The following is a 24,411-nucleotide window of genomic DNA, read 5'->3' as shown; positions in this document are numbered from 1 at the left end:
AGGAGGAACATCTTAATTGGAGGGCCCAACCAGCGCTTATGCTATCACGTTAAAAGTATATAATTAAAGCAAGTTAAAATATCAGAAGCAGCAATGAAATGGAACCATATGAATTCAGCAGACAGATGAAGCCAAAATCAAACCCAGTTTAGACTGCATGCCGCAGGCAAATAAAAATAATTCTGCAGGGGACTGGATGGAATTACATCAAAGTTGGCATCAGACAGGCTTTCCTGGTAAGGGTATTCTACAGATGGGACACAATGACTGAAAATGCCCCCTCTTTCCTTATCCCTTAGGAAGAAGGTTGGCTGTAAACCAGTCTCCATAATTCAGTTTTGACATGAATGCATTCACCCCTTATTCTTCAAGATGTTCACCTGCAGTCTAATGCACCCACATGGCTGCTTGTTCTTGCATTAAGCCAGTTTCCCCAGAGCCCATCTTGACTCTTCCTAAATTGGAATAATTACAGATGGCCTGCTATTCTGGTCTCTGTTCAATAGCCTCCTTTCTCTTTTCCTCCTTCTTACTCCTTCCCCTCACAACTCAGGGGTCAGCTTATTTTGGCTCCAGCATTCAGGGATTCCTATGATATCTTGGCTCTTCTAAGATTAAGAGGTTTTTCTACCTGCCTCCATCTGTCTCTCATTTATTCCACTTGATCTCACAAACAGCAAGTTGAGTGGTTTTGTTTGTGTTCAATAGCCTTTGGTTGCTAGGTGGGGGGGGGGTGTAAACAGCAAAAATATGCCATGCTATCTGTTAGATAAAGGCAAATAAAGGGATGGTAGAACCAATAATTTTCAACTCTTGCTAAAAACCTTCAGAAATAGAAAGCATCTTTTGCATTTCAACCCAAAGGTTACAAGCATGGCTGGAAGCTAAGCTTTTGCAGAAAAACCTCTGCTAAAGCCAATCACTCCTAACTTCTTTACAAGTAACTTCTGAAAGGTAAGGCTAAATTTAGTAGTTGCATAGCAGAAGGAATCTGGAAGTTTTTCTCATTTCCCAAGCCTTCCTCTAGCATCATAAAATGACAAACTTCACCAGCTGATATTCCTTCTCCTGCTTGATTACTGAGACTGCAATTCCATCAGTGTTTGCTTGGAAAGAAAGCTCTTTAGATAAAACGGGACCTACTAAATAGAGATATATGCTCCTGCGCTGCACAGGTGCACGAGCTGCGGCTTCCTTTACATCTTCTTTTTGGGTTAGCATCCCTCCTTGTGAGCCCAACAAGCTTCATTCCCAGTTTACTTTTGTTTATTCTGTCCCATTATGAGACAAAGGGCATATGGCTGCCTCACAGTCCCATCCTTACAAAACAAAGGGAACGAGGCAATTCATCAGCTTCAGTTATATATCCAGGAAAGGGTGGATTTCGTTATTTCAGTGGAGGAACAGTCCCCAAAAGTAAGTGCAAACATGATTGAGGTGTCAGCCATTCAGATGGCAAACTGCACAATTTTAAGTTAACGCTGTATAAACCTTTGCAGGTGTGTGGATACAGTAGAATAAAGCTCATGTCTAACCAGCAGGTGTTAAGATACTTATGTTCACTTGGGTCTATAAAAGGCTCTAAAAAAAAGAACACGGGAGCAAAATTGTGCTGTGCCAGCTACATATAAGAAACAGTGAAGCAGTCTTCCCTAGCTAGATGCCCTTGAGATGGTGTTGGACTCTACTCTTATCGTCTCTGAGCGCTGGCCCTGCATGCTGGAGCTGAGGGGAGTTGTAGCCCAAAACATCCAGAGGGCACCAATTTGGAGAAGGCTGCTCTAAAGGTTATGAAGGAATCCATTTATGAACAATGCTTACACGCTCTGTTTCTTCGGGGATTCAACAGGAGAAGGGGTAGGACTGGAGCTGTCAACTCTTTCATAGTCCAGATTGGGGCTGAACATCACGCTGAGTTTGAGGACAGGAGAATCCTTCTCCTTTACCCCCACGAGCTGGCTGTTAGCGGCATCCCTATCTATTTCATTTATTTCATTTTCATCTTCTTCCACAATGACTTCTTTTATGCTGGATTTCTTTTCCCTGTGAAAAAACAGAAATAACTGTGCAGCATAGATTCTCTGCAAATCAAAACATTCTTTACTCTTTTACTCTTCCTATGAATTGCAACCACCAGCCATTTTACACATAACATACGAACAAAGCTGAATTTACTGCTTAATGTGCCCTTGACTTGACAGAGAGCCTCGGCCAAAGTTAGCTTCTAGATCAGTGTACCTATATGATGCGTGCATGCTTTTTCCATCCTACTTTTAGCCACTTTAATATCATACCTTTTAATGATAGTTGATTAAAATGCTAGGTATATACCTTAAAGTGCAGCATGTGAAGCCCCTCTCTGTGTGATTCTTCTTTGTGTGTTGTCCTGTCACTCTCTCAGTTATAGTCTTCATCTAGAACTGTTGTGGGCAGCCTATGGTCAATTACATGCAGTTGGCAAGGATGGAATTGTGGGATGGCAGAGAGGGGTGAGAAAGAAAAGGGGATGCCCTACCTACTTTGGCTCTGGCACAGTCAAGAATTGGCTGTGGACCACCAACCATTGGTGGCATGTAGCCCCAGCAATTTACCCCTGAGAGAATGAGGTCCTTGATAGAAAAAAGGATTGCTCTAGAGAGCTTCCTACTTAGAGAGATGGCACAAAACATTACAGTTTTGACCACCATACACTTACAAACAAGGTATCAGAGTGCAAAATCTATGTGAATTCTGCAAGAAATATCTCTGAACATGTGTGGGCAGCAGTCCATCCTCCTTCGTATGCATCACTTATTGCAAAATCCAGATTCCTCCCTCCCCTTTTCTGATATTGTTTCACATATATTTCTTTTCTAAAATTTCCCTGTGTGGGTAAAAAAAATCTGAGATCGTGTATCTGAGAAAAAATGGGAGGAGAGATACAACAATAAACGTTTGTTATCCAATATATTTGGGAACCGATATGCTTTTCATTACACACACAATGAGTGCATCTATAAAACTCACTACCATATGCATATATTGCAGCAAATATCAGAAATTGTTGTTATTGCCCGTCATGTGGGAGCACTGACAGTCCCAGTTATGTTGTGTGAATGTTCAGTCATGAACTTATTGACAACGGCACGAGAATGCAAACAACAGCAACCAGGCAAATTTTGTGAATATGTGGAAATGCAACAGTAGACCAGTGAAAGTTTACAACACCTTGAATAAACACTGTAACAATGCATTCCAGAAAAATATTTAATATGTTGTTAATGGGGGGAAAGCTAACTACTAAAAAGAAATAGATTTTGTTCAAAACACTTTGAGCAAGCATGTGGTATTTGGTTTATTATTCATGCATTTAAATATTTACTTTTATCAAAACCCTGAGAACAATTCAGGTATCACAAAGAAGCAAAGAATGCTGTGAGAAGATGAGAATGGTGAGAAGGGTTTGGAGTGAGGTGCCCTCATAACGCGGACAACACTCTGTCCTATTTCTCTCCTCTGAGCCATGTGAGGCTGGACAGAGATTTAATATGCCAGTGTTCTGGATGAGGGATGATAAACAAAAGCTGAACCCTGACAAGACAGAGACACTGGGAGTAAGTGGTTCTCATGTCCTGGAATTAGCTGTGTAGCCTGTTCTGAAGGGGTTGAACTCCCCTTAATGGAGCAGGTACAAAGTCTCCCAGATCCAGCATTGTCTTCCCAGGTCCAGGTGGGCTCTAAATCCATTCACAGGCTGGTCTACACATGCATGGACACTTTTTTCTACACAATGCCTGGCAGCTAAATGTGTGAAGTAAATTGACTGAATTACAAATATTGTGCTTGAAAACTAATCAAAGTTCTCTTTGTGTGGTTGCATTTAAGATGGCCTATGCAGACATTCAGGTGATATTTGATGCACTTGGTCTGGGAGATGGGTTGAAATTCTTTCTTGCATAGCCCTCACCTTTATTCTAAGTGGATAAAATGGAGGTGGAAAGTGACCCAGTGGAGGCTTCTGTTTAGGAAAATGGGGTACTGTGCCACCAGCACCAGCCTGCTCTCAGCAAGCCTGTGTTGCAGGGGGGTTGGACTAGAGGACCTTGGTGGTCCTTTTCAACTTGACGATTCTATGATTATTTTTCTATGATTATTAAGACCTTGCCTGCCTGCCTGCCTGCCTGCCTGCCTTCTTACTGACAACCAGCCCAGGGGGTGGCACTACTTGTCAGCTTCCTCCTCCTTAGGCCCATTGTTTCCCTCATAGAACTCAGCATGGATGAGAATAGGAACGAAAACAGAATTATTTCTCTCTGCCTGTCATTGGCTCGAGCTCCTGCTACTCCCACTGGTGTCCCGCCCTTCTGCCCCACCAGCCCCAATGAACAACAACCACTGCTAGCTGTGTTACAGGATTGTTGTAAAGGCAAGCACAGTACAGTGGTGCCCCGCAAGACGGATGCCTCGCAAGACAGAAAACTCGCTAGACGAAAGGGTTTTCCGTTTTTTGAGCTGCTTCGCAAGACGAATTTCCCTATGGGCTTGCTTCGCAAGACGAAAAACGAAAACGTCTTGCAAGTTTGTTTCCTTTTTCTTAACACCGTTAATACAGTTGCGACTTGACTTCGAGGAGCAACTCATAGAACGCGGTGTGGTTGCCTTTTTTGAGGTTTTTGAAGACTTTGGTGATTTTTGAAGCTTTTCCAAAACTTCTTTTAAACTTTTAAAACTTTTTGGGGGTTTTTTTGGATTTTGGGGTGGGGTGTTTGGAATTCAAGGACTTGGTGTTGGGGAGGGGTTTGCAAGAATCTGGAAGCTTGTGTGTGTTTTTATGCATTTTTATGATTTTCTGTTACCATTGGGCCACTCTGCTGTTTTTTTTAAAAAAATCGGGATTTGAATTTCTGTGTGGTGGGCGGTTGGGGGAACAGTTGAGGAGGGGGTTCTTCAGCAAGAAGCAAAGAGTGGAAGAGGAACCTTCTTCGAGTTGTCCCCCAGAGTCTTAGAAAATGTACTGTTCACTTTGTTAATTTTTAAATGTTTTTCTGTCATGTTTAGAAACTTAATTTATTGTTCCTTCAATTTTTGAAATGCTCTTTACAGTATGTGTGACTTTAAAGAGCACTTAATAAACTCTTGTTGTACCAAATTTGGCTTTGTTTGGACTTTTTTTGACCATAGGAACGCATTAATTGAATTTCAATGCATTCCTATGGGATTTCGTGCTTCGCAAGACGAAAAATTCGCTAGACGAAAAAACTCGCGGAACAAATTAATTTCGTCTTGCGAGGCACCACTGTAACACATAGGAAGCACCACCACTTCAAAATGGTCTCTTAAGTTATTATTCCTCACGACTGCCACCACCAGAATAATGGGATCCAATAACTAGGTTTGCTTGCTTATGTTTTCCCAATCAAACTGTTGCTTATCCCCTCTCTGCCCCATAACCCCCATAACTCACATGGCTATCTTTCCTCTGCTGTTGCACTTAGGGGATGAGCTTTGTGATCCTAGTACTGTTGGTTGTGTCTCTGCCCCAGAGGTCTAGCAAAGGCTTTGTTGAGGTCACCATAGTAACGTAGTAAAGGAGTGGGAGACAATGAAGTATGATGCAGGGAGGGAGACCAGAAGGAAAAAGACCCATTGAGGAGAGTGTTATCTTGGGGCCTTCCTGAAAAATCCGTAAGTCACAGAAGGGATTTAGAAGGAGGGGAACATTTCCCCTGTATGTAACTTCCTTTTCATATGAAGCAATGTTAGTTTAGATTATGGATTCTTGAAATCATCAGCTTTGTATTGACATATTGCTCATACTGTGTTTCCACACTTAACTCCTCCACGCACAACACAACATACCCCACACAAACACATGCCATTATAATTGAGAAAACTGCAACAGAAAAAGAATGAACGGGAAAATAATAATAATAATTTATTATTTATACCCGCCCATCTGGCTGAGTTTCCCCAGCCACTCTGGGAGGGAGAAGGGAGTACAAAAGCAAGATTTTGGTTTGTGTATATATGTACACCTGTGGTTTCTCATTGCAGCAAAATATGTGAACTGATTCCATTGAGAAATAGTTTGCATATGTGGTTCAATCTTGATGGTTCATTCTCATATGCAACACTTCATGCGATGAGCAAACTTATGTGGATTGACGACATGAAGCATGGCACCCCAAGAAAGGGACACCAATGCTTTCACATAGTTCTTAAATACCAACCAACCATGTAACCATTCACTTATTCTACATAGGAGAAATCCACAAGAAGTTTAGGCAAGGGCAAAGTGAAGATGGAAGTGAGGCAGGGTATGTTAAGACTGTATGGGCACCCAGACTCAAACAGAATGGATTGATAATTCATGTGACAAAGAAGGTAACATGGAAAAGAAATAATTGTGTAAGCCTACTAGACCACAAAATATGGCAAGTGAACCCACAACCTTTGAAAGAACAACAAAGGGTTTCTAACACTATTATAGCTGGATCTGATCACTTTAGTTCCTGCTCACATTACACTCTCTACCTATATGGATAGGATTTATCAACAGGATGCTGTTTTAACAGAGTTGGCTTCTCTGTTTGAAGCCTTCATAAAACACTTGTTGGCTGAGTTCCCAAGACAGATCATTTTGTTGAGTTTGCAAATGGAGTGTGTCATATTGACAAAGCAGCAAAGGCAATAAATTATTAAGAGTTCGTCTGTAAAGGCAGAGGCATAAAACATGCCAAATTCTCAAACGGAGCAGAAAGTATATATACAGCAAATCTCCCTTTTTTGTATTTGTTACTCCTTCATCTCTTTCAGTCTTTCCAGGCCCAGGTCACATGTCACAGTAAGCCATAGTTTACTATGAATACAGAGATGGTTGCTGCTTCACTCTTCCACTAGTGGGAATGAGACTGACAAACCATGCTTCCTGGCTTAGAATTATATCAGAACTGGGGATCGAGGGTTGTTTTGTTCCAAACCACAAATGGTAAGCCAAGAACAAGCTTTGGCTTAGCATCATAATTTATTTGGAGTGAACCTCAGTCCCTGGTGTGGACATGATGCTACGTCAGGGATCGTGGTTTGCTGCTCCCAGTTATACTAGGAGTGAAGTAGGAGCCATCTGCTCCTGGACACAAGTGCAATAGCACTCTCCTGTTGGTGATCCCTAGCAAGGGATGTTTAGGGTCATACTACTCTGATACTGCCTTTCTCTCATTGTTCCTGTGTTGTAACTTGCATTTTGTTTCTGCTTCTGCATATAGTGCTAAACCATGGTTTAGAGTTACGTTTGCACACAGTCATAGTGTTAGATGAGGATGATTTTCTACAGAAGTTGGAAACTCCTACATGGCAGAACTATCTGGCTGAAATATTATGAGTCTGTTTAACACAGGGGTGGAACCAAGGAGTGGGCCCAGCCTACCTAGATACGATTATCTTGGGGGCTCAGTATTTAACCTTTTATTTGTGTTAGCTAAACAGAAAGAAATAAAGATATTTAGAAAATTGGCTTTATTGTTTAAAATAAAAATTAATAAAAAGGGCTTTTCTTGTATGCACACACAAATATAAATACATGCACACACATATACACAAAACATATATACCATTAAATAGACGACAGCTGGCTCCCTAATGTCTCATTTTATTTTATTTTTGGTTTATTTGTCTTGCCTCCTGGCTGGTTAAAGCTTCCGGAGTTAGAATCCCACCCCTACAGGGTAGGTTAGACTGGATGACTCCTGGAAGTTAGTTCCAGCTTAATGTATCTATTATAGTCTTTTTCCTTTGGTGTTTCTTGACTTTGTTTTTGGCTTCAAAACTCAATGGATTTGTTGACCTAAAGTTAACTTTTAGCCTCCTTATCTTTATATCCTTTTCTTTTAGACTTAGGGAAGAAGATACAACAAAGCATATTTGTAGAGATTTGTCATCCAATTTACATTCGGCTTGAGTAGGGCTTTACCTGCTTTTGTGTGTAGAACAATAGAAGTTTAAATCCCTCTTGTTGACCACAGATTTCCGCATCATAATTTTAGCTTGTTGTGCAGTGCAGTCTTCGCAGCGCATCTGAGTGTTTTGCAAATGTTGACTATTGCTACTACTTATTGGAGGAAGGAAATCTGGGTGTTAGAATTCTATGCTTTTAGGAATTGCAGTCAGAAAAATGTTCAGTTTGCTCTTCATCTCTGCCTTGTGACCTGCCAAAGAATCTGACATTTGATTTGGCTTCTTAAGCAGGATGACTTTCTTTTTCTTTTTTAAATATAGTAATCATTGCTAGAGATAAATGCTGGAAGCAAAAAGTGCCCAAGTGCTTTTATCCCCCTCCCTGCCAAGGAATGTGTAGAAAATCTGATAAATGCATGGAAACCAAAGTGGGCTTTGAATGGGATATTTTGTGGTCAGGATTCAAGGCTCCCCGTACTAATGGTTCTGATCAAACTCAGTAACTTTGGACAAATTTTGTAAAATATTGCAAAATTTATTCTAAGCTCAGAATGTACATTTTCTTGCTGCAGAATTTGGTTCACATGTGCAAAATCAGTCTAACTTCAGGCCACTATTGATTGAAGTTAGGAAATACAGCTGTCTAGAAGCAATAAAATAAGTTGTGATCAGTATAACATGGGCTGTTGACAATTCTTCAATATGTCCCAAGCTTCCCATTTTACTCCAGCTGCAGACCAGTTTGCATGTTTCTGCTCAATTTAAGTAATGAGGGATGACTTATGTGTAATAAGCTTGTTATCTTTCTTCCTCCCCCCACTCTGTCAAGAAAGGGTGCTGTGTCAAAGTTTCTTTTTCAAGCTGTCTAGACATTTTGACATCTTATGACTGCAGAGCAAAGAAAATCAAGTGTCTTTCCTATAATTAGAATTTTGTTGCTTTTCACCCCCCCCCCCAAGGAATTGATTATAAGACTAATATTGTCTTGGTAGGGGATTGAGGGAGAATCCAGTGGGGGGCATAATTGCTCCCTTCATTTCTGTTACTTACTTTTTGTGCTGTCAATTGATGATACTTAGGAGAAAGAGAAGGGGAAAGCCAAACATCATGACATATTTTGCTTTATTTGTTCAAGGTAAGGTGAAATGGGGACTGTTTTCAACGTTTAAGGGCTGTTTTAATTGCCCGTGTGTAAAATGTGGTTGTGGGTAACATTTTATATCCTGTTGTAATATTTTCTAAAAATAGGCAAAGATTGGGGACAAACTAAGTTGAGATAAAGTATAGGCAAAATCTTAAATATTTTGCAGCTAAAATGTTTGCATTTTGTTCATCCATCAATTGCATAAATCGGCTTTTTCAAATTTTTGCTCTGATCCCTTCCTTGGTTGCTAATACAATTTGTTGATGCTGTTTCAAAGGCCAACTTCTTACAGTTAGACTTGCTAATTGGATTTTTACTTTACAATCTATTTAGTCCCCTGTGAACATACAGTATGAACCTTTAACCCAACTCAGCACCCTCCTAACTCTGATTCTTGTTCTAATAACACATCCACCTGAGCACGGCAGTCTCTGGCCTCATAACAGAGCCTTGTGTTGGTTTCTCTAGTCTGTTGCAACTGTTTTGGGAGAATTGGTATTGTGTGCATCTCTCTGACAGGTGGCAAGGTAAGGACCTTTAAACCTGTAATGTCATTTCTAATCTCATTCTACTCTGTGTTCTAGTGTGTTCTAATCTTCTTTGCTATTTACAGCCTGTGCGGTGGTATAGAGATCAGTGTGTTTTAAAACACAAAATCAAAACTCCTCTTTTTTCATGTTTTAATGTATCTCAGGTTGGCCATAGCTGAACATAATATCACTATCACTACCACTTTACGCTTGCTAGCTACAAGCTTGTAAATTTGTACTTGCACGGTAGCCTGTGACAAGGAGGAATAAACTCCAGACCAGCAGCAATGCAAGCTTTTGTAATGTACAAAATACAGTGGTACCTTGGGTTAAGAACTTAATTTGTTCTGGAGGTCCATTCTTAACCTGAAACTGTTCTTAACCTGAAGCACCACTTTAGCTAATGGGGTCTCCCGCTGCCGCCGTGTGATTTCTGTTCTAATCTTGAAGCAAAGTTCTTAACCCGAGGCACTATTTCTGGGTTAGGGGAGTCTGTAACCTGAAGCGTCTGTAACCCAAGGTACCACTGTAGAAGGTACCACTGTAGTTGATTGTTTTTCTTCTTTCTCTGCATTGTTTTCCCCAGCAGTATGAGTAGTTGTGTAGGCTGTTATTTTTACACTACAGTTTGTTGTATCTGGATGAAATGGCAACCTGTGGTTAATAAAAAATGCACCCAAAAGCTTCTGAATACCTTCTTGTAGCTGTGCCAGAAGAAGGGATGAATGGGAGTTGTGTAAGCCTGAGCATGGTCCATTCCCCTCACAATAAACCATGGTTTATTTTGACACTTCAATGCAGCCCATGTTGGGATTCTGGCATCCATGCTTGGAGTAAACCAATCATTGATTTTAATGGCTCTACTTTAAACATGAATAAGTCTCAATCCAATCCAATCGTTTTATTTTTCCATCAGTTTCTCATGTAACTGTCCAACCTAAGCTCTTGTAGCCTCCATTTTTAAATCTTTGTGACCTTACTGATTTTGTACTTTGCAGCATGGTAGTGTGTTGCTATGGATGCGCTTCACAACAGCATTTTTATCTGCAGCTATATATAGCTATCTGCATTGGGTACTTTCCTGCTCACTAGCTATAATGTTGACTGCTGTTTCAGGGAAAGAGACCCACTGCTATGGATAGGATAGGATAGGATAGGATAGGATAGGATAGGATAGGATAGGATAGGATAGGATAGGATAGGATCCATTAGAATTCAAGGGGTTTGGAGTTAACATGGAGGAAGTGGGGTGGTATGGATTTTAGATGCTGAAGTTAGCATTTACAACATGTTTGTGACTACTGGCTTTCCTAACAGCACATGTTTTATTTGATCAACATTGTGTGCTTTGATGAACTGGATGGTAGGAAGGAATCCTTTAGGAATGAGATAAAGGGCATTATCACACAACCAACAAATCGAGAGGTTTGACTTTTATGGGGGTGTTAGTATTTGAAAATGTGAGAAAAAGAAATAATGACATTCCATTCTGAATACATTTGCCTTTTGGGAACACTCTTCCTCTAGTGGGCAGGAGTGTGAGAGCAGCATTGCAAATCCGTTAGGTGAAACAAGGAAACATGCAGGCTAATTCTAGATACTCGTAAGTTAATAATGGATCAGCATTGTGATAGCAGAACCTGAAGGAATAGTGCTGTGATAATTTGTTGGGGAAGGGGATCCAGGACCCATCTCTGGGTGTGCTCCTTCTCCCCATCATCACAATGAGGACTCAGGAGCCTGAAAATTTGGGAAGCCCATACATTGCTAACCAGATGTCCACCATTACCAGAAACCACAGTATACCTGCAACTGCTGTGGCTGTCTCAAACGACAGAAGCCTGACAGCAAACCCTTCAGAAGAATTGTCATAGACCGGCTGGACACAGAGGAATGGTGGGAGGAAGCAGCTGGGGAACCCTCAAAGGAAGAAGGCTCAGAGATTGGTGGTGAGACGACAATGAGTGGGCAGAGGGAGAAGAAGAAGAAGATTGGGAAGACATGTCAGAAGCTGAAGAGCTAACAGGGCTTAGTGAAGTGAACAGTCCAGAATCAGAGCTAGAAGCTGCAGTAGGAGAGTGTGATGAGGGAGGTCAAGAGGCAGAGAGATGAGTCAGGCTGGTGAAGAGGCATGGGTGTCTCCCCCTTCTGCTGCGACAAGCTCTCCTCCCCACCCCCCGGTCTCCCAAAACCAGGAGAGTCATAAAGTGGGAGGCGCAAAGACAGGCACACAGGCACAGTCTCAGATTGGAAAGGTGGGGACTTAGGCCGCTTTGGGGAGGAGGGGACCTTCAGTCTCAGCAACTGCTTCATGGGGGCAAGTCCTACTGAAGAAGAGTTGCTGTGCTCTTTAGGCCTGATCCTCCTATGGAGATCCTGGTTTGTTTGTTTTCTAATAAAGAGTTCACTTCACTTACTTTGTGTGATTTACTGCTGGTTCATTCAGAAATAACTCTTTGGGCGCATGTGAGAGCTATTTACATAAACGGTTAGTGTTTGCAATGCATACACCGCAGGGCCAGCCTGCCCATGAGGTGAGGCAATTGTCTCAGGGCTGCTGGTTCCAGATAGCTGGGAGCGGTGGCAAATCCAGCTCTTGAACAACGTGCTGCTCACTGCCTCTGACAATTGTTGGCCGCCTGCTCTGCTGCATGTCCATTGCCCTCATGCCCATTGCCGCTGCTGCAGGCAGTGGATGTGTGGGTACATGGCAGGTGCAGCATTTTCTGTTTTGCCTCTAACGATAAGACATCCAGAGGCAGCCCTGATACACTTGTTTTAGTGCAACCAGTGCAACATCTTTGCACTGGTGAAAACCAGTACCACAACCCAAGGCAAACAGTGAACTGAGGCCTTTTTCTGTTGAGTTGTTTTAATTTAGGGAAAGTACGTCCAAGAATGGTTTTCTTGGACCCCAATTATTCTAACCTTGTTACTTATAAATTGGATCAGAATAATATATCTTCTACAGAAAGCTGACAGAGTTCTTGAATTTTGGAGCTTAATAATATTATACAAGCTTGCATTGATAGAACAATTTTGAATTACTTCACATAAACATGCATTACATTAAAAAGTAAATCAATACTTCTGGGCCCACATCCAAGACCTGAGATGTACAATGCACTTCATTTACGCAGTCCCACTTCTCTAGTTGCCTTGTTCTTACATAATTTTGCTTGGTATTCTTTTTTGGAATAATATCTTTCAAACAAAGTCTATAATACTGAACTAAAATATTGCAAAGTTTGCCTCATGCTATTTCAGTGGTCTCATTTGCACATAACACCAAACCATGGCTTGTTTAGCTTAACTATGCTTTGGTTAAATGTTTGAACCTAGTCTAGCAGATTAATCATGGTTTTTTTCCCTGTCGGCAAACCATGATATGCGGCCATGGTTTGTTTTTGGCTGACAAAGCATGGCTTGTTTTTAACTGTAGTTTGGTGTTATGCTTGATTCCAACAACTTTGCCTAATCAATTTGCGTGGGGCCACCTCCCTGCTCATAAGGCTGCAAATAAATGAGACAAGCAGCTGGAAAACCAAGCTTTGGAGAATCAAGGCACATCATGTTTGCTGGTCTGTGAGGCAACTTATGGTTTATTAAACATTCACATTAAACATTCACATTGTGTATGAATTAAACTGTGAGAGTACATCCTTGCTATGTTCTCTGCTATATTGCTTATGCTAGGGCCAGTGTGTAATCAGTTCTATGTGGGAAGTAGCAACAAATATTGAACCTTGGGGAACTTGCTTGAGTTGAAGATGCATATTGGTGGTGCTGGTATTACTCTTGATTTTGCATGAACTTTCACGGTAACTCAAAATAAGCAGGCTGAGTTTATCTGGGTGAAATATTTACATAGCTCATGAGTATGCTTTCAGCTCTTTACACAGGGGATCTTTTATACAAAGAACCAAGGCTTTCTCTATATGCGCCTAAATCCAAGCCCGGTGTCAGCATGTGGCAACTTTGAGAAAGTGAAGCCTGTCTGGGACCCTCAATGCCAGGCAGTTTGGAGCAACTATTTCCCATAGTGCTCTGGGCCACTGTAGAAAAGTAAAATGGCCACAAACTCAGTGTGCTGTTTGTTGCCACTTCCAGGACCATTTCACAGGACCCAGGGTCGGAGGGACAGGGGCGAAACTAGGCTTTATTTAACCCGGGTCAAAGACTCAGTTTGACACCCCCCCCCCACACACATTTCATACACCAACACACAGGCTGGGAGTCTCAATGGCGCTCCCTCTGGAGGCTTTACCTGGAGCAAAAAAAACAGTTATTCCACTCCCACCCCCCATAGCTCTGGCTCTGCGGAGGGAGTCCACTGCAGTGCAGTTTTCTGACTCAAACCTGACCCTGCTTGTGTCTATCTTCCACTTCCAACACGTCTTCATAGCCTTTATCTGCATGAATTAAGTATATCCTGGATCAGGCACAGGAGGCTTCTGAAGAGCAGTACAAGCCTGATACTTCTCTTCTAACTTCTCCAATATTTAATAAGTTACCTGAGAAACAAGCTCAAGATGATGAGCTAGAAACTGTTGTAGAGCTTGCATTCACAGTAAATCACAATTATTTCTTGGTTCACTTCATTTTGCAAATGAATTTACGTAGTCAAGAAGAAAATCCACATTTGGAATGAATAATTAAGGCCATTTTGCTCTCCTCTGTGGCAGTGGCAGGGTAAATGAATATGTAATATGTGATGCTGGATCTCGGCACAGTCACAATACACAGAAACCACACGCAATAATCCAAAACTGTGAGCAGGAGATTTGAAGCTACAATGCCCTGGGATTTACTGTGCTCTAAATACAAATTTGAGGCATGGTTGTTGTTTTTCAGGATTCTAAATTCAGTAGCAAGTAGTGATAATGTAATTCATCCCGAGAGTCGTGTGTGCCTCTGTTTAATTATATAGTAGCTGGTCCACATAAGAGCTTTATGAGCTGGCTTATGCTTTCAGACACAAACCCAAAGCAAATCAGCTGCACTAACAGTGCAGCATGCAATGGACTCTTACACAGTGGTACCTCAGGTTAAGCACTTAATTCGTTCTGGAGGTCCGTTCTTAACCTGAAACTGTTCTTAACCTGAGGTACCACTTTAGCTAATGGGGCCTCCCGCTGCTGCCGCACCGCCACTGCACGATTTCTCTTCTCATCTTGAGGTAAAGTTCTTAACCTGAGGTATTATTTCTGGGTTAGCGGAGTCTGTAACCTGAAGCGTCTGTAACCCGAGGTACCACTGTAGCTTGTTTTGCAGAGTTAGAAAAACCAAAACCAAAAGCCACACATGTAGCCTTTAGTTAAAGCTGTAAAAGCTTCGGCTTGTGCCAAAGGCACAAATTCGGTTGTCATGTCAGCACCTTTCCATTGCATCAATTAGAAGAGCTTGAATTACATTTCTCATTTAATATGCATTCAGATAATTAGAAACTCTCCCCACCCACCCCCCTATGTGGAGATGTGATTATCACAGTGAAATACAACCCTAAGTCTGGGTTATAAAACAGATGATTCTAAACCCCCCCTCCATCTTTTCACAGTAATGTCAAGTGATGGACATCCTGTGGCAAAAGAATCCAAATCTCTCATATAAATTATTGGCATCTGAACCGGTAGTGACTCACAAGGAACAAGACCTCAGGGCCATAGTGGATAGCATGATGAAGATGTCAACCCAGCATGCACCGGCTGTGAAAAATGGTGAATTCCATGTTAGGGATCATTAAGGAAGGGATAAAAAGAAAACTGCCAATATCAAAACACACTTATACTATGGTTATACTATCTCATAACCTATGGGGAGACCACAGTTGGGGCAGTAGGTACAGTTTGGGTTGCCTCACTTCCAAAAGGTTATTGTCATCTGGAAAAATTCCTGCAGATGTTCATGCCCTCAAGCATGCTTGTACCTCTCTCCCCCACTCTGTTTTGGCAGCCTGAGTTTGCTATTTGAAGGAGTGATATGACATAGCAACAGGTAACCTGTTTGGTTATGCAACATGCTCTCTATGTCCCAAGGGCAAGACAGATACAGAGAGAAAACATATAATTTATATGCAGTGGAGTTGATGGGGCAGAAATAGATGTATGTGGATATACAGGAGCTACATGCACAGTAGGTGGCCCCTGCTCATTATTCAGTTGTGCTGAGTGAGACTAGGGACCTTTCCCACACAGTTTATTGTATACACACCATATACCTTTTCCCTCAAGGCTGTGCTTCTGTTGTGGGAATATGGTAATGCTGCGTACTTCACATAGCAATATATGGGGAAAGTTTGTTTCTCTCCCTCTCCACCCTTCTGCTATTCACTGCGTTTTTTGGTGTTGAAATTACTGCTGAGTAGAAAGTGGTTATCCAAGTGCCATTGGTGTGTTTGCATAATGCCCCTTCCCTTCTTGCCCACACCAAATTCAGCTACTTTTATTGGTTCTTATTTTGTATGCAGGAATTATTTAGAGGTTATGTGCTTCAAGCAGGACCATTAGGCAACTGCTGCATGGAGGTCAGGGGAGCAGTGGAAAGCTGTTGGAAAACAATTGTGTGTCCCACGAGGCCTCTTAAATGTTTCCTAGGCTAGTCTGCTGCCTTCAGTTGCTGTGAGCTAACTATACCGTCTTCATTTTTGAAAGAAGAGTCAACTTTCAGTCAGCTTCTGTTCATGGGGTGCGGGATGCTACCTTTAATGTTTGCTGTTTTGTTGCATTTTTATTGTGTTGGAAGCTATCCAGAATGGATGGGGCAACCCAGTAAATTATTATTATTATTATTATTATTATTATTATTATTATTATTATTATTAATAATAATAATTTGCCTCAGGCTGCAAAATGTCTTGCCCTGGCCTTACCTCCCAATAGGAGCACTAAGTGACAGACATATGGAGATGGAACTCTATGGAGCTCTGCAACTTGTAGGAAACCTACCCCCCACATGACAACTCTGAGCCAGTATGTGAACTTCTTACAACAATGTTGTGGTGTAGTCATGGTGATGCATTAGCAGCAGAGAGTGAGGGGGCTTGAAATGCTCAGGCTCTGACCATCTAATGTACATAACTGTGGTTTCTTTCCTGCATCACCCCTTTTGCAGCTTGCTAAACTTGTTATTCCAATTTCTTCTCCCAAGAGCTCCAAATTATACAATTTGGGTCAGGGGTGCTGGATAGAAATTTTGTACAGGGCCCAGAAAATCCTGTGGGCAGTCCTTCTCATGTAATCATATTATTGAAAGGGAGGAGGCTGAGCATTAGCGAAGCCTCACCTTTTGTCCTCTCCTTAACAATATCTCTCCATTTTGTGAATATTTGTATTTTTTGGAATTGACATAATTCGCTGCTTCATTGTGGAGCACACGTCTTTTTTGCCTTTTTAAAATAAAGGGTAGATGTATGTGGACAGCCACACAGATATCTTCTTATCTAGATGTAGCTGTGAAATTGCACTGTTGTCCTCGTGAGTGGGACTCGAGGGAATATCGTGCAAAGGAAGAAATGCAGTTGGAGCACACTTGGACTGGCTGTGTGGAAAGCCCCTAGCACTTGCCTCCTCGGGCCTCGACTGACTGCCCTTCCATTTCTGGTCAGGTTAGCTGAGTCAGTAACTTTCAACATGAAACCAGCAGTTAGAGTCAGATGTGAAATGACGGCCAGATAAAAGATTTAAAGTTTTAAAATCAGATTTGCGGGAAGTGCAAGGCAGGTTCAGTGCATTGACTCAGCCTCATCCATTCTCCTCTCGTGGGCCCTTTCTCCCCCCTCCCCTCCCACTTGCAGCTTTGTGGGACAGGGCTTAAATAGGATTCCCGTCAAGAGGGGCTCTGCAGGAGCGGCTGAGGGGGGGGGGTGGAAAGCGTTGGAGTCGTACAAAGACAAGCTCCCTTTGGTCCTTATGGATATTGTCATGCTTTTCATTCAGACAGACACGGACGTGTCACATGACCTAGGGCTGAGAGCCATTCTAGCCCTGAGGCCTGATTGGTCAGTGGCTCCTTTTTTGAAAGCCTAGGTGTCCGTGGCAACGAGAAGCAGATCAGCCATACTTTCCTGGGCTCTGAGACAAGTGCAGCACGGACAGACGAAAGATCAGCAGCACACAGGACCACAGCAGCCAGCAGGACTTTCTTCAGGTAGCTATTGGCTGTTTGGGTGGGTGAATGGGTTATTTATTTATTTATTTATTTATTTCTAGTCAAACTTTTTGTACGGCAAATAATTGTGTTGGTGAACTTAGCAGTATTTTCAAGTGAGGTGTTATCATTCTTCCCAAAGCCTCGCTGAATGCATCCCTGCTTTTTATAAGAGCTGTTTTACAAGACTCTTGGGAGTTGCACCTGTTATAAAAACCTGTGAAAATAAGTATTATGTTGGGAGTTGTATTACACGTGCCACAACCCTGTTTCTGCTTCCAGAATTTTTTCGCGGTTCGTCAAAAATTAAATGTGTGCATCAGTTTTTTTCATAGATGTTTAGACACCAGTTTAACTCTCAGTGGGGTCCTAGCGTCTTTCAAATGTAGCATTAGAAATTCCCTAAAGGCATTTGATTTACAGTTTAATCTGAAGCACATATACAGTACTGAATTTGGAAGTAACACCCGACCTGCTACAACATGGAGTTCAGCTGAATTTTCTTCCAAGTATGCTTGCTTAGGATTGGATGCTCAAGTATATGGAAAAAGAAACTTTTTTCTTTTGGCCTCTTGAAACACACCAACTCTCTCTGAATTGGTAGAAAACAGTGGCCAGAAACCAAGCATCTTAGGGAGAAACTAGATGTGGGCAGCCACATGTATGCATGCATGTGTTTGTCATATTCCCATATACGGTAAATGGAGGGTGGAGGTTTCTCCCCCCACACACACACTTTTTTTCCCTTTTACACACAAGGTATGTGCAGTGATTCTCAAGTTGAGATTCCTGCATTGCAGGAGGTTGAACAAGATGACCCTCGGGGTCCCTTCCAACTCTACAATTTCATGATTCTATGTGCAAGGAAGGGGGCCATTCCATGTGTCACCTGACTGCACTTTGTTGCTTGAAACACTTTTCTCCCCCACCTTGCTCACATCTGGTAGCAAAGCTGGGCTGGAAGAGAAGTCATTTGAGCAATGGAACTGAGTGAGGTAAGGAAGGGGAGGGAGAATGGTTCTGCTGCCCCACACCAGCTCTCGGCATAACATTACAAATACACCCCCTCTATTCCATGTTTTTTATATATATCTGAACAAAGAGGACACATGAATAAATGAATGTGGCTGCTCTGTCTTTTCTCATTTAGCCCTAAGGCTGCCATCTCACTTACTTCTGAGAAGCATGCTTGGGATCTTGCCGTAATAACCTGATCTAAGCATACTGTATCTCCTTGGAAACAAGTTCTTTTGGTTTTTAATAGGAGTTGCAACAGCACAACCCTATGTATATTTAGTCTGAAGCAAGTCCAACTGTAAGAAGTATTCTCTGTGAGGGGCCGTGTGTACAGGACTGTGGCCTTTATTTCCACATCAAGTGGCCTTTATAGTATTTCAGCCTAACATACAGTTGTAAGATAATGAATGACCATGTCCAAAATTACGGTAATTCCCAGTTGGAGGAGCAGACCTTCTATGTGGTTATGTTAAAACGATTTTCACAAGGCTTTGTAACAGCCCAGGCAGGGTTCCTGGAAAGGTGCTTTAAAATGCACCTGATTTTTATTTGTCTTATGTTAGACTACTCTTGGTGATGAAAAGAACAACTAAAATTATCACGTGCCTGATCCAGGGCTGCTAAACAAATTACAGCAGCATAAGGAAGTACGCTGCTTCTAAAATATCCCGCCTTTAATGCTAAAGAGAAACCTGTCAGCACAAAGCTGTCCTCTGTTCCCCTTCAGGCCAGCAGAGGAGCGAGTTCTGGGGGTGCTTGGTTAAGCCAAGAACAGGAATCACTGGTTGAGGGGAGCTCACTTTAAAGAAAGGCTGGGAGCTGCTGCTGCTGTTGTGTAGGAATCTGAGAGTTAATTTGGAGAAAGACCTTCAAGGATTTGATGTTACTGAATCTCAGGCAAGTTGTTGACAAGCCAAAACAATGCCTTTGCAAACAGGGAAAATCCAAACTAAAAGTGCAGAAGTTATTCTGGAATGTAAAGCTCAATTATTGTAGTTTGCTCCACACTCCTTGCTCTGAGCAACTGGTTGCTTGAATTTGTACCTCAGGGTGCAATTCTGTGTTACTCCGTGTTACCTCAGTTTTGGTTGAGGTTAGGTTGTACACAAATAATTTGTTAGGCTGCATCTGTAGAACTTGACATTTGAGATTATTTCCAAAGATGAGAGTAATGGAGTGCAGTCAGTATCTGTAGTACCAAACCTTCATTTTCAGCCAAGCATAGCAGAAGCATTGACAAGTACCCTATGGAGAGTTATTGCTCAGCTTTCCTGTTTTAGCTTGTTGCTCATCACACTCAGAAATGTTGCCTTACTGCAGCCCTTCCAATGAGTGTAATTAGCATAATAGCCTAGATTGGTTCCACAGCTGCTTCTTTAGGTGGTTGGTTCACGGGCTGATGAGAGCATTTTCTGGCTTTGATGGTCAGGGATAATTAATTTACAATGTCATATAGATCAGGCTGTACATTTATTTCTTCTATTTGCCTCAGAAAAAAACTATAATGTACATTTCCAGACGCTGAGGACAATTTTGGGTGTTGAGTACAACCATTCTGGAAGAAGTCCATTGCTGATGGTGGGGTTGGGTGTGTTTTATATACCAGTGACTTTAATCTTTTGTATACCTACTAACTTTAATCCAAGCTTTGACATGGGACCCACTATTAAGTTTACTCCTCTTATTTTCTCTTTCAGCCCTTTTCTGTATCACCCTTCCTGCAGCCTGGCCAGCCCTTTTGCACCAGCTGCTGATGTACATGTGTCCAAAAACCACCATCTTAGATGACATTGCACACACAAACACCATGCATGGCTTTCCTCCCTTGCCAGAAATCAGTATCAAAGCATAGAAAAAATTAGAAATTGGTGTGAAAAACATAGATGCATAAAACTTTGGTCAGATTGCAGCCCACTTCTGGGTCATGACCCAACAGCTGAAGGCTGCTCAGTGTGCATAGGTTTTTTTTACAGGATGAAAGTGTATAGGTCCTTGCCCTGAGGAACTTACTATCTAAAATTCAATATGCAAAACAACAATGGAAATTGAGGTACATGGAGGCAGAGGTAAACAAGGAAAGAATACATACCTAATTAAGGGCAGATTCACACCATAGATTTAAAGCACAACACATATTTAAAGCACGTGACTCCACCCCCCCAAGAACTGTGGGAATTGTAGTTTGCCCCTCACAAAGCTACAGTTCCCAGAACTCTTAACAAGCTGCAGTTACCAGGATTCCCTGACAGAAATCATGTACATTGAATGTGCTTAAATGTATGGTGTGGATCTGCTGGAAGTTACATGTGCTTGGACTTGGTTACAGCCCTCCACACTCACCCAGTCCCAGCCGTTAATGGGCAGGCGCTTGCATGCTGGGCGCATGTGGGGGGTGCCTGGTTCACGCCCCCAAGCTTTTGTGCCCAGGGCCACAGCCCCCCTGTCCCCCATGCTATGCTAGTGGGTGAAGTGAGCTATTACCAGTGGAGAATCATGTGAAACAAAATAAGGTGGTACAACAACCTTTGCATACTTTTCTTTCCTTGTGATGTATGTAGTAAAATACTATTGATCAGTAATTGAACTTGATTTAATTCCGGTGGAATGAAGATCGTTATCTGCAATCCTGCACTGCGCTAGATTGTTTGGTTGATATAAATTACTCCTACAAGTAATTACTGCAATAAGGGCAAGGGTAGTAGTAAAGCTCGGAAATAGATATGAGAAGCCTGGAACTTCAGGACTGTAATCCTGTAATAGTAGTAGCAAATGAGCGCACAAAATGCAGCTACCAATTGTTTTAAGTTTTCAAGGGCAGTTGGAAGGAGTACCAAGGGTCATCTAGTCCAACCCCCTGCAATGCTGGCATCTCAACCAAAGCATTAATGACAGATGGCCATCCAACCTCTGCTTAAAAACCTCCAATAAAGGGGAATCTACAGCCTTCCAAGCAAGTCCATTCCATTGGGGAACAGCTCTTACTGTCAGAAAGTTCTTCCTGATGTTTTGTTGGAAATGTAAAAGTGTTATTGAAAAATTCCTTACCTTCCACTTTTTCATGCTTTCCCCCTACACCTGTTTGCAGCCATTGTTCCCATAAACCTCTGGCACATTGGGTGAGGGGGAAAGGATGTCTCCATTGATGTGACAACCAGGCCAATTCTCCTTTGCACTACCAGATTTACCCAAATATGCATCCCAGTGGGAGTAAAGTGATTCAAGAGGAACTTCAGCATTTTGATATGCATTGAAATACCGGTACATTATTTTTAACAGAATGCCTATTTGGGTATTTCAATGTGATGGGTGCATTCTTTATTCACTCTGATAAGTTCCATACACTTTTGTCAACAGATACAAAAAAATGTCTAAATGTACCTTTCTATTTTAACTGAGCACCCGCGAAACTACCTGTACAACAGAAGGCAACCTCTCCGCCAAACCAAATTAAAGTTTTGATAATACAGGATTGTTGGCCTGAAGGTTTGACACTATGCATGTTTACTCAGAAGTAAATTAAAAATGAGTGGGGATCAGCTGCTTCTTCACAACTGCATGGCGTTTTGCTCCAGCTGTAATAGGAAATGCATATTTTCTTCATGCTTTCATGGTAAGCATGCAGTGCCAACAGCAGAACAAGTTGTCTTCAAAACCATGTGGAAACTCCACCTTTTGCATCTGAAACCTCCATTTCTACTGTGCTTCAAGTCCCAGCAGGTTCCCTTGCCTTCTGCTCTGTGCTCAAGCATGCTTGAGAAGTTTTTCTGGAAAAACTTAGATTACCGTTCCCAGTGGCTTCCAGAAGAAATGAAAGTGCATGATACATTAATTCCCAAATTCTTACGTATTCTGAATCTAAAATCTGCTATCCTAGGAGTGGGGAGCCAAATGTAGCTTTTCCGGTCTATCTTGATGGCCCGCAGGACTCTTCCTCAGACCACACCCCTCACTGACTTTGCTTTGCACCATCCTTGAATAGTTCTGGCTGGCTGGAGTATGTCTTAAACTCTGTTAATGTCTGTCACTTGCATGGCTGGAGGGCACAGAGGGGTGGGTGGATGTGTAGGAACTAGCCTGCTGTGTAAAGTTAAAATTTACATTTTATGTAAATGTACTCACATATGCTTTTGGCCCCTCCCAATGGCATAGGGCCCCTGGAAGATTACCCAGAGATGAATATGGCCCTTGAACACAAAAAGGTTCCACACCCCTGTGCTGTCCTTTTGTAGAAGGGAAATTATAATAAAAACTAGGCTTCTGCTTCATCTTGTGATCAGGAGGAGTTAGATGACAAAGATAGCAACCCCTCAAGCATTTATAGATTTTAATCAATGTTTCTTCTTTGCCTGTTTCCTTTGCTGGAATGAGATTTCTGTGAGGCAGTGAAATCTTCATAACAGGCCAACAACTAAGCCCTCCTCTGCTGCATATAACGGTTCCCCACCTAAAACAGCCCCCTGGATTGTGGTCGTGTTGTTTAGTCGTTTAGTCGTGTCCAACTCTTCGTGACCCCATGGACCAGAGCACGCCAGGCACTCCTGTCTTCCACTGCCTCCCGCAGTTTGGTCAAACTCATGCTGGTAGCTTTAAGAACACTGTCCAGCCATCTCGTCCTCTGTCGTCCCCTTCTCCTTGTGCCCTCCATCTTTCCTAACATCAGGGTCTTTTCCAGGGAGTCTTCTCTTCTCATGAGGTGGCCAAAGTATTGGAGCCTCAGCTTCATGATCTGTCCTTCCAGTGAGCACTCAGGGCTGATTTCCTTAAGAATGGATACGTTTGATCTTCTTGCAGTCCGTGGGACTCTCAAGAGTCTCCTCCAGCACCATAATTCAAAAGCATCAATTCTTCAGCAATCAGCCTTCTGATTGTGGTCATAGCCAACCGATTTCTTCTTCTTCTTCTTTTACTTTGTTTTGCTGATTATACATGCACAAAAGCTTTCGAAGATGTGACTAAAAGGAAGCAATGGCATCTTGTGCTTGTTCCTTCCCTTTTGATTGCTCATCCAAATGCAACAGGGAGACAAACACCAGCTCTTTGTGAGAATAACATTGTCCTATGCCCTGGGGTATCTATCATGAATGCTGTGTATTTATTACATCCTTTTTTCATATTATGCATTCAGCAAGGCTGGAAAATAATTGTCCCAAGCCACTCTACCTGTCAGACAGATGCTTAAGTTAATGATGGATTAAGCTGCTTTTGGATGGAAATACTGTTAAAATGGGTTCTAAGTAGCTCTATCTCCTTATCCCTGCTTTACATTTTAAAAAAGGTAGATCCATGTTTAAAGACATGAATCTTCCATAGTCATGTGTAGTTTAGATTTGAGCTGGCAGGAAGCCACTGCCAGTCCTAGGTCCTTGACCTTGCTTCTGTCTGTTACATAGTTGTGCAAGCACATATTTATTAGGTTCACACCTAGGTGTATGTAGATAATGAATGTTTCATGTATGTACTGGAAAAAATACAATACATGTAGCATCTCTCAGAGTTGCAACAGCGTATTGCTCCTTTTGGAAGTGTGAGAATAATTCAACCATTGCAGTTTCATCACAAGAGTTCAGGTCTGATGATCCCTCTAGAGCCCTTCTCCTCTTCTATTCACGAGGAAGTACATCTTCTGTGCCAGAAACATTTTCA

General features: G+C 42.1%; 2 protein-coding genes across 10 annotated transcripts in view; one reads left to right on the top strand and one right to left on the bottom strand.

Annotated features, from left to right (window-relative positions):
• The window catches only part of LMNTD2 (lamin tail domain containing 2), a 40,025-nt gene extending 34,456 nt beyond the window's left edge, over window positions 1–5,569 (bottom strand). Inside the window, 3 exon segments of the mRNA XM_082192279.1 lie at window positions 1,822–2,043; window positions 5,444–5,478; window positions 5,480–5,569. Coding sequence (XP_082048405.1) covers window positions 1,822–2,043; window positions 5,444–5,478; window positions 5,480–5,554 — 332 coding nt within the window. The 5' untranslated portion in view covers window positions 5,555–5,569.
• Window positions 5,570–5,573: 4 nt separating this feature from the next.
• The window catches only part of RASSF7 (Ras association domain family member 7), a 92,931-nt gene continuing 74,093 nt past the window's right edge, over window positions 5,574–24,411 (top strand). For 4 of the 9 annotated variants that reach the window (XM_082192404.1, XM_082192401.1, XM_082192398.1 and 1 more), the window contains exons 1-2: window positions 5,574–5,664; window positions 17,631–17,751. The gene's annotated coding sequence lies outside the window, so the exon portion shown is untranslated. Of the gene's footprint in view, window positions 5,665–17,625; window positions 17,752–24,411 lie in introns of all 9 variants that reach the window. The other 5 variants (XM_082192400.1, XM_082192402.1, XM_082192405.1 and 2 more) reach the window with 5 other exon arrangements.

This window comes from Podarcis vaucheri, assembly GCF_965113315.1.
Source record: "Podarcis vaucheri genome assembly, chromosome: 1".
In the NCBI taxonomy this organism is placed as follows: domain Eukaryota; kingdom Metazoa; phylum Chordata; class Lepidosauria; order Squamata; family Lacertidae; genus Podarcis; species Podarcis vaucheri.
The sequence above is the reverse complement of the archived record's forward strand: the minus strand, read 5'-3'. Positions and strand labels throughout refer to the sequence as shown.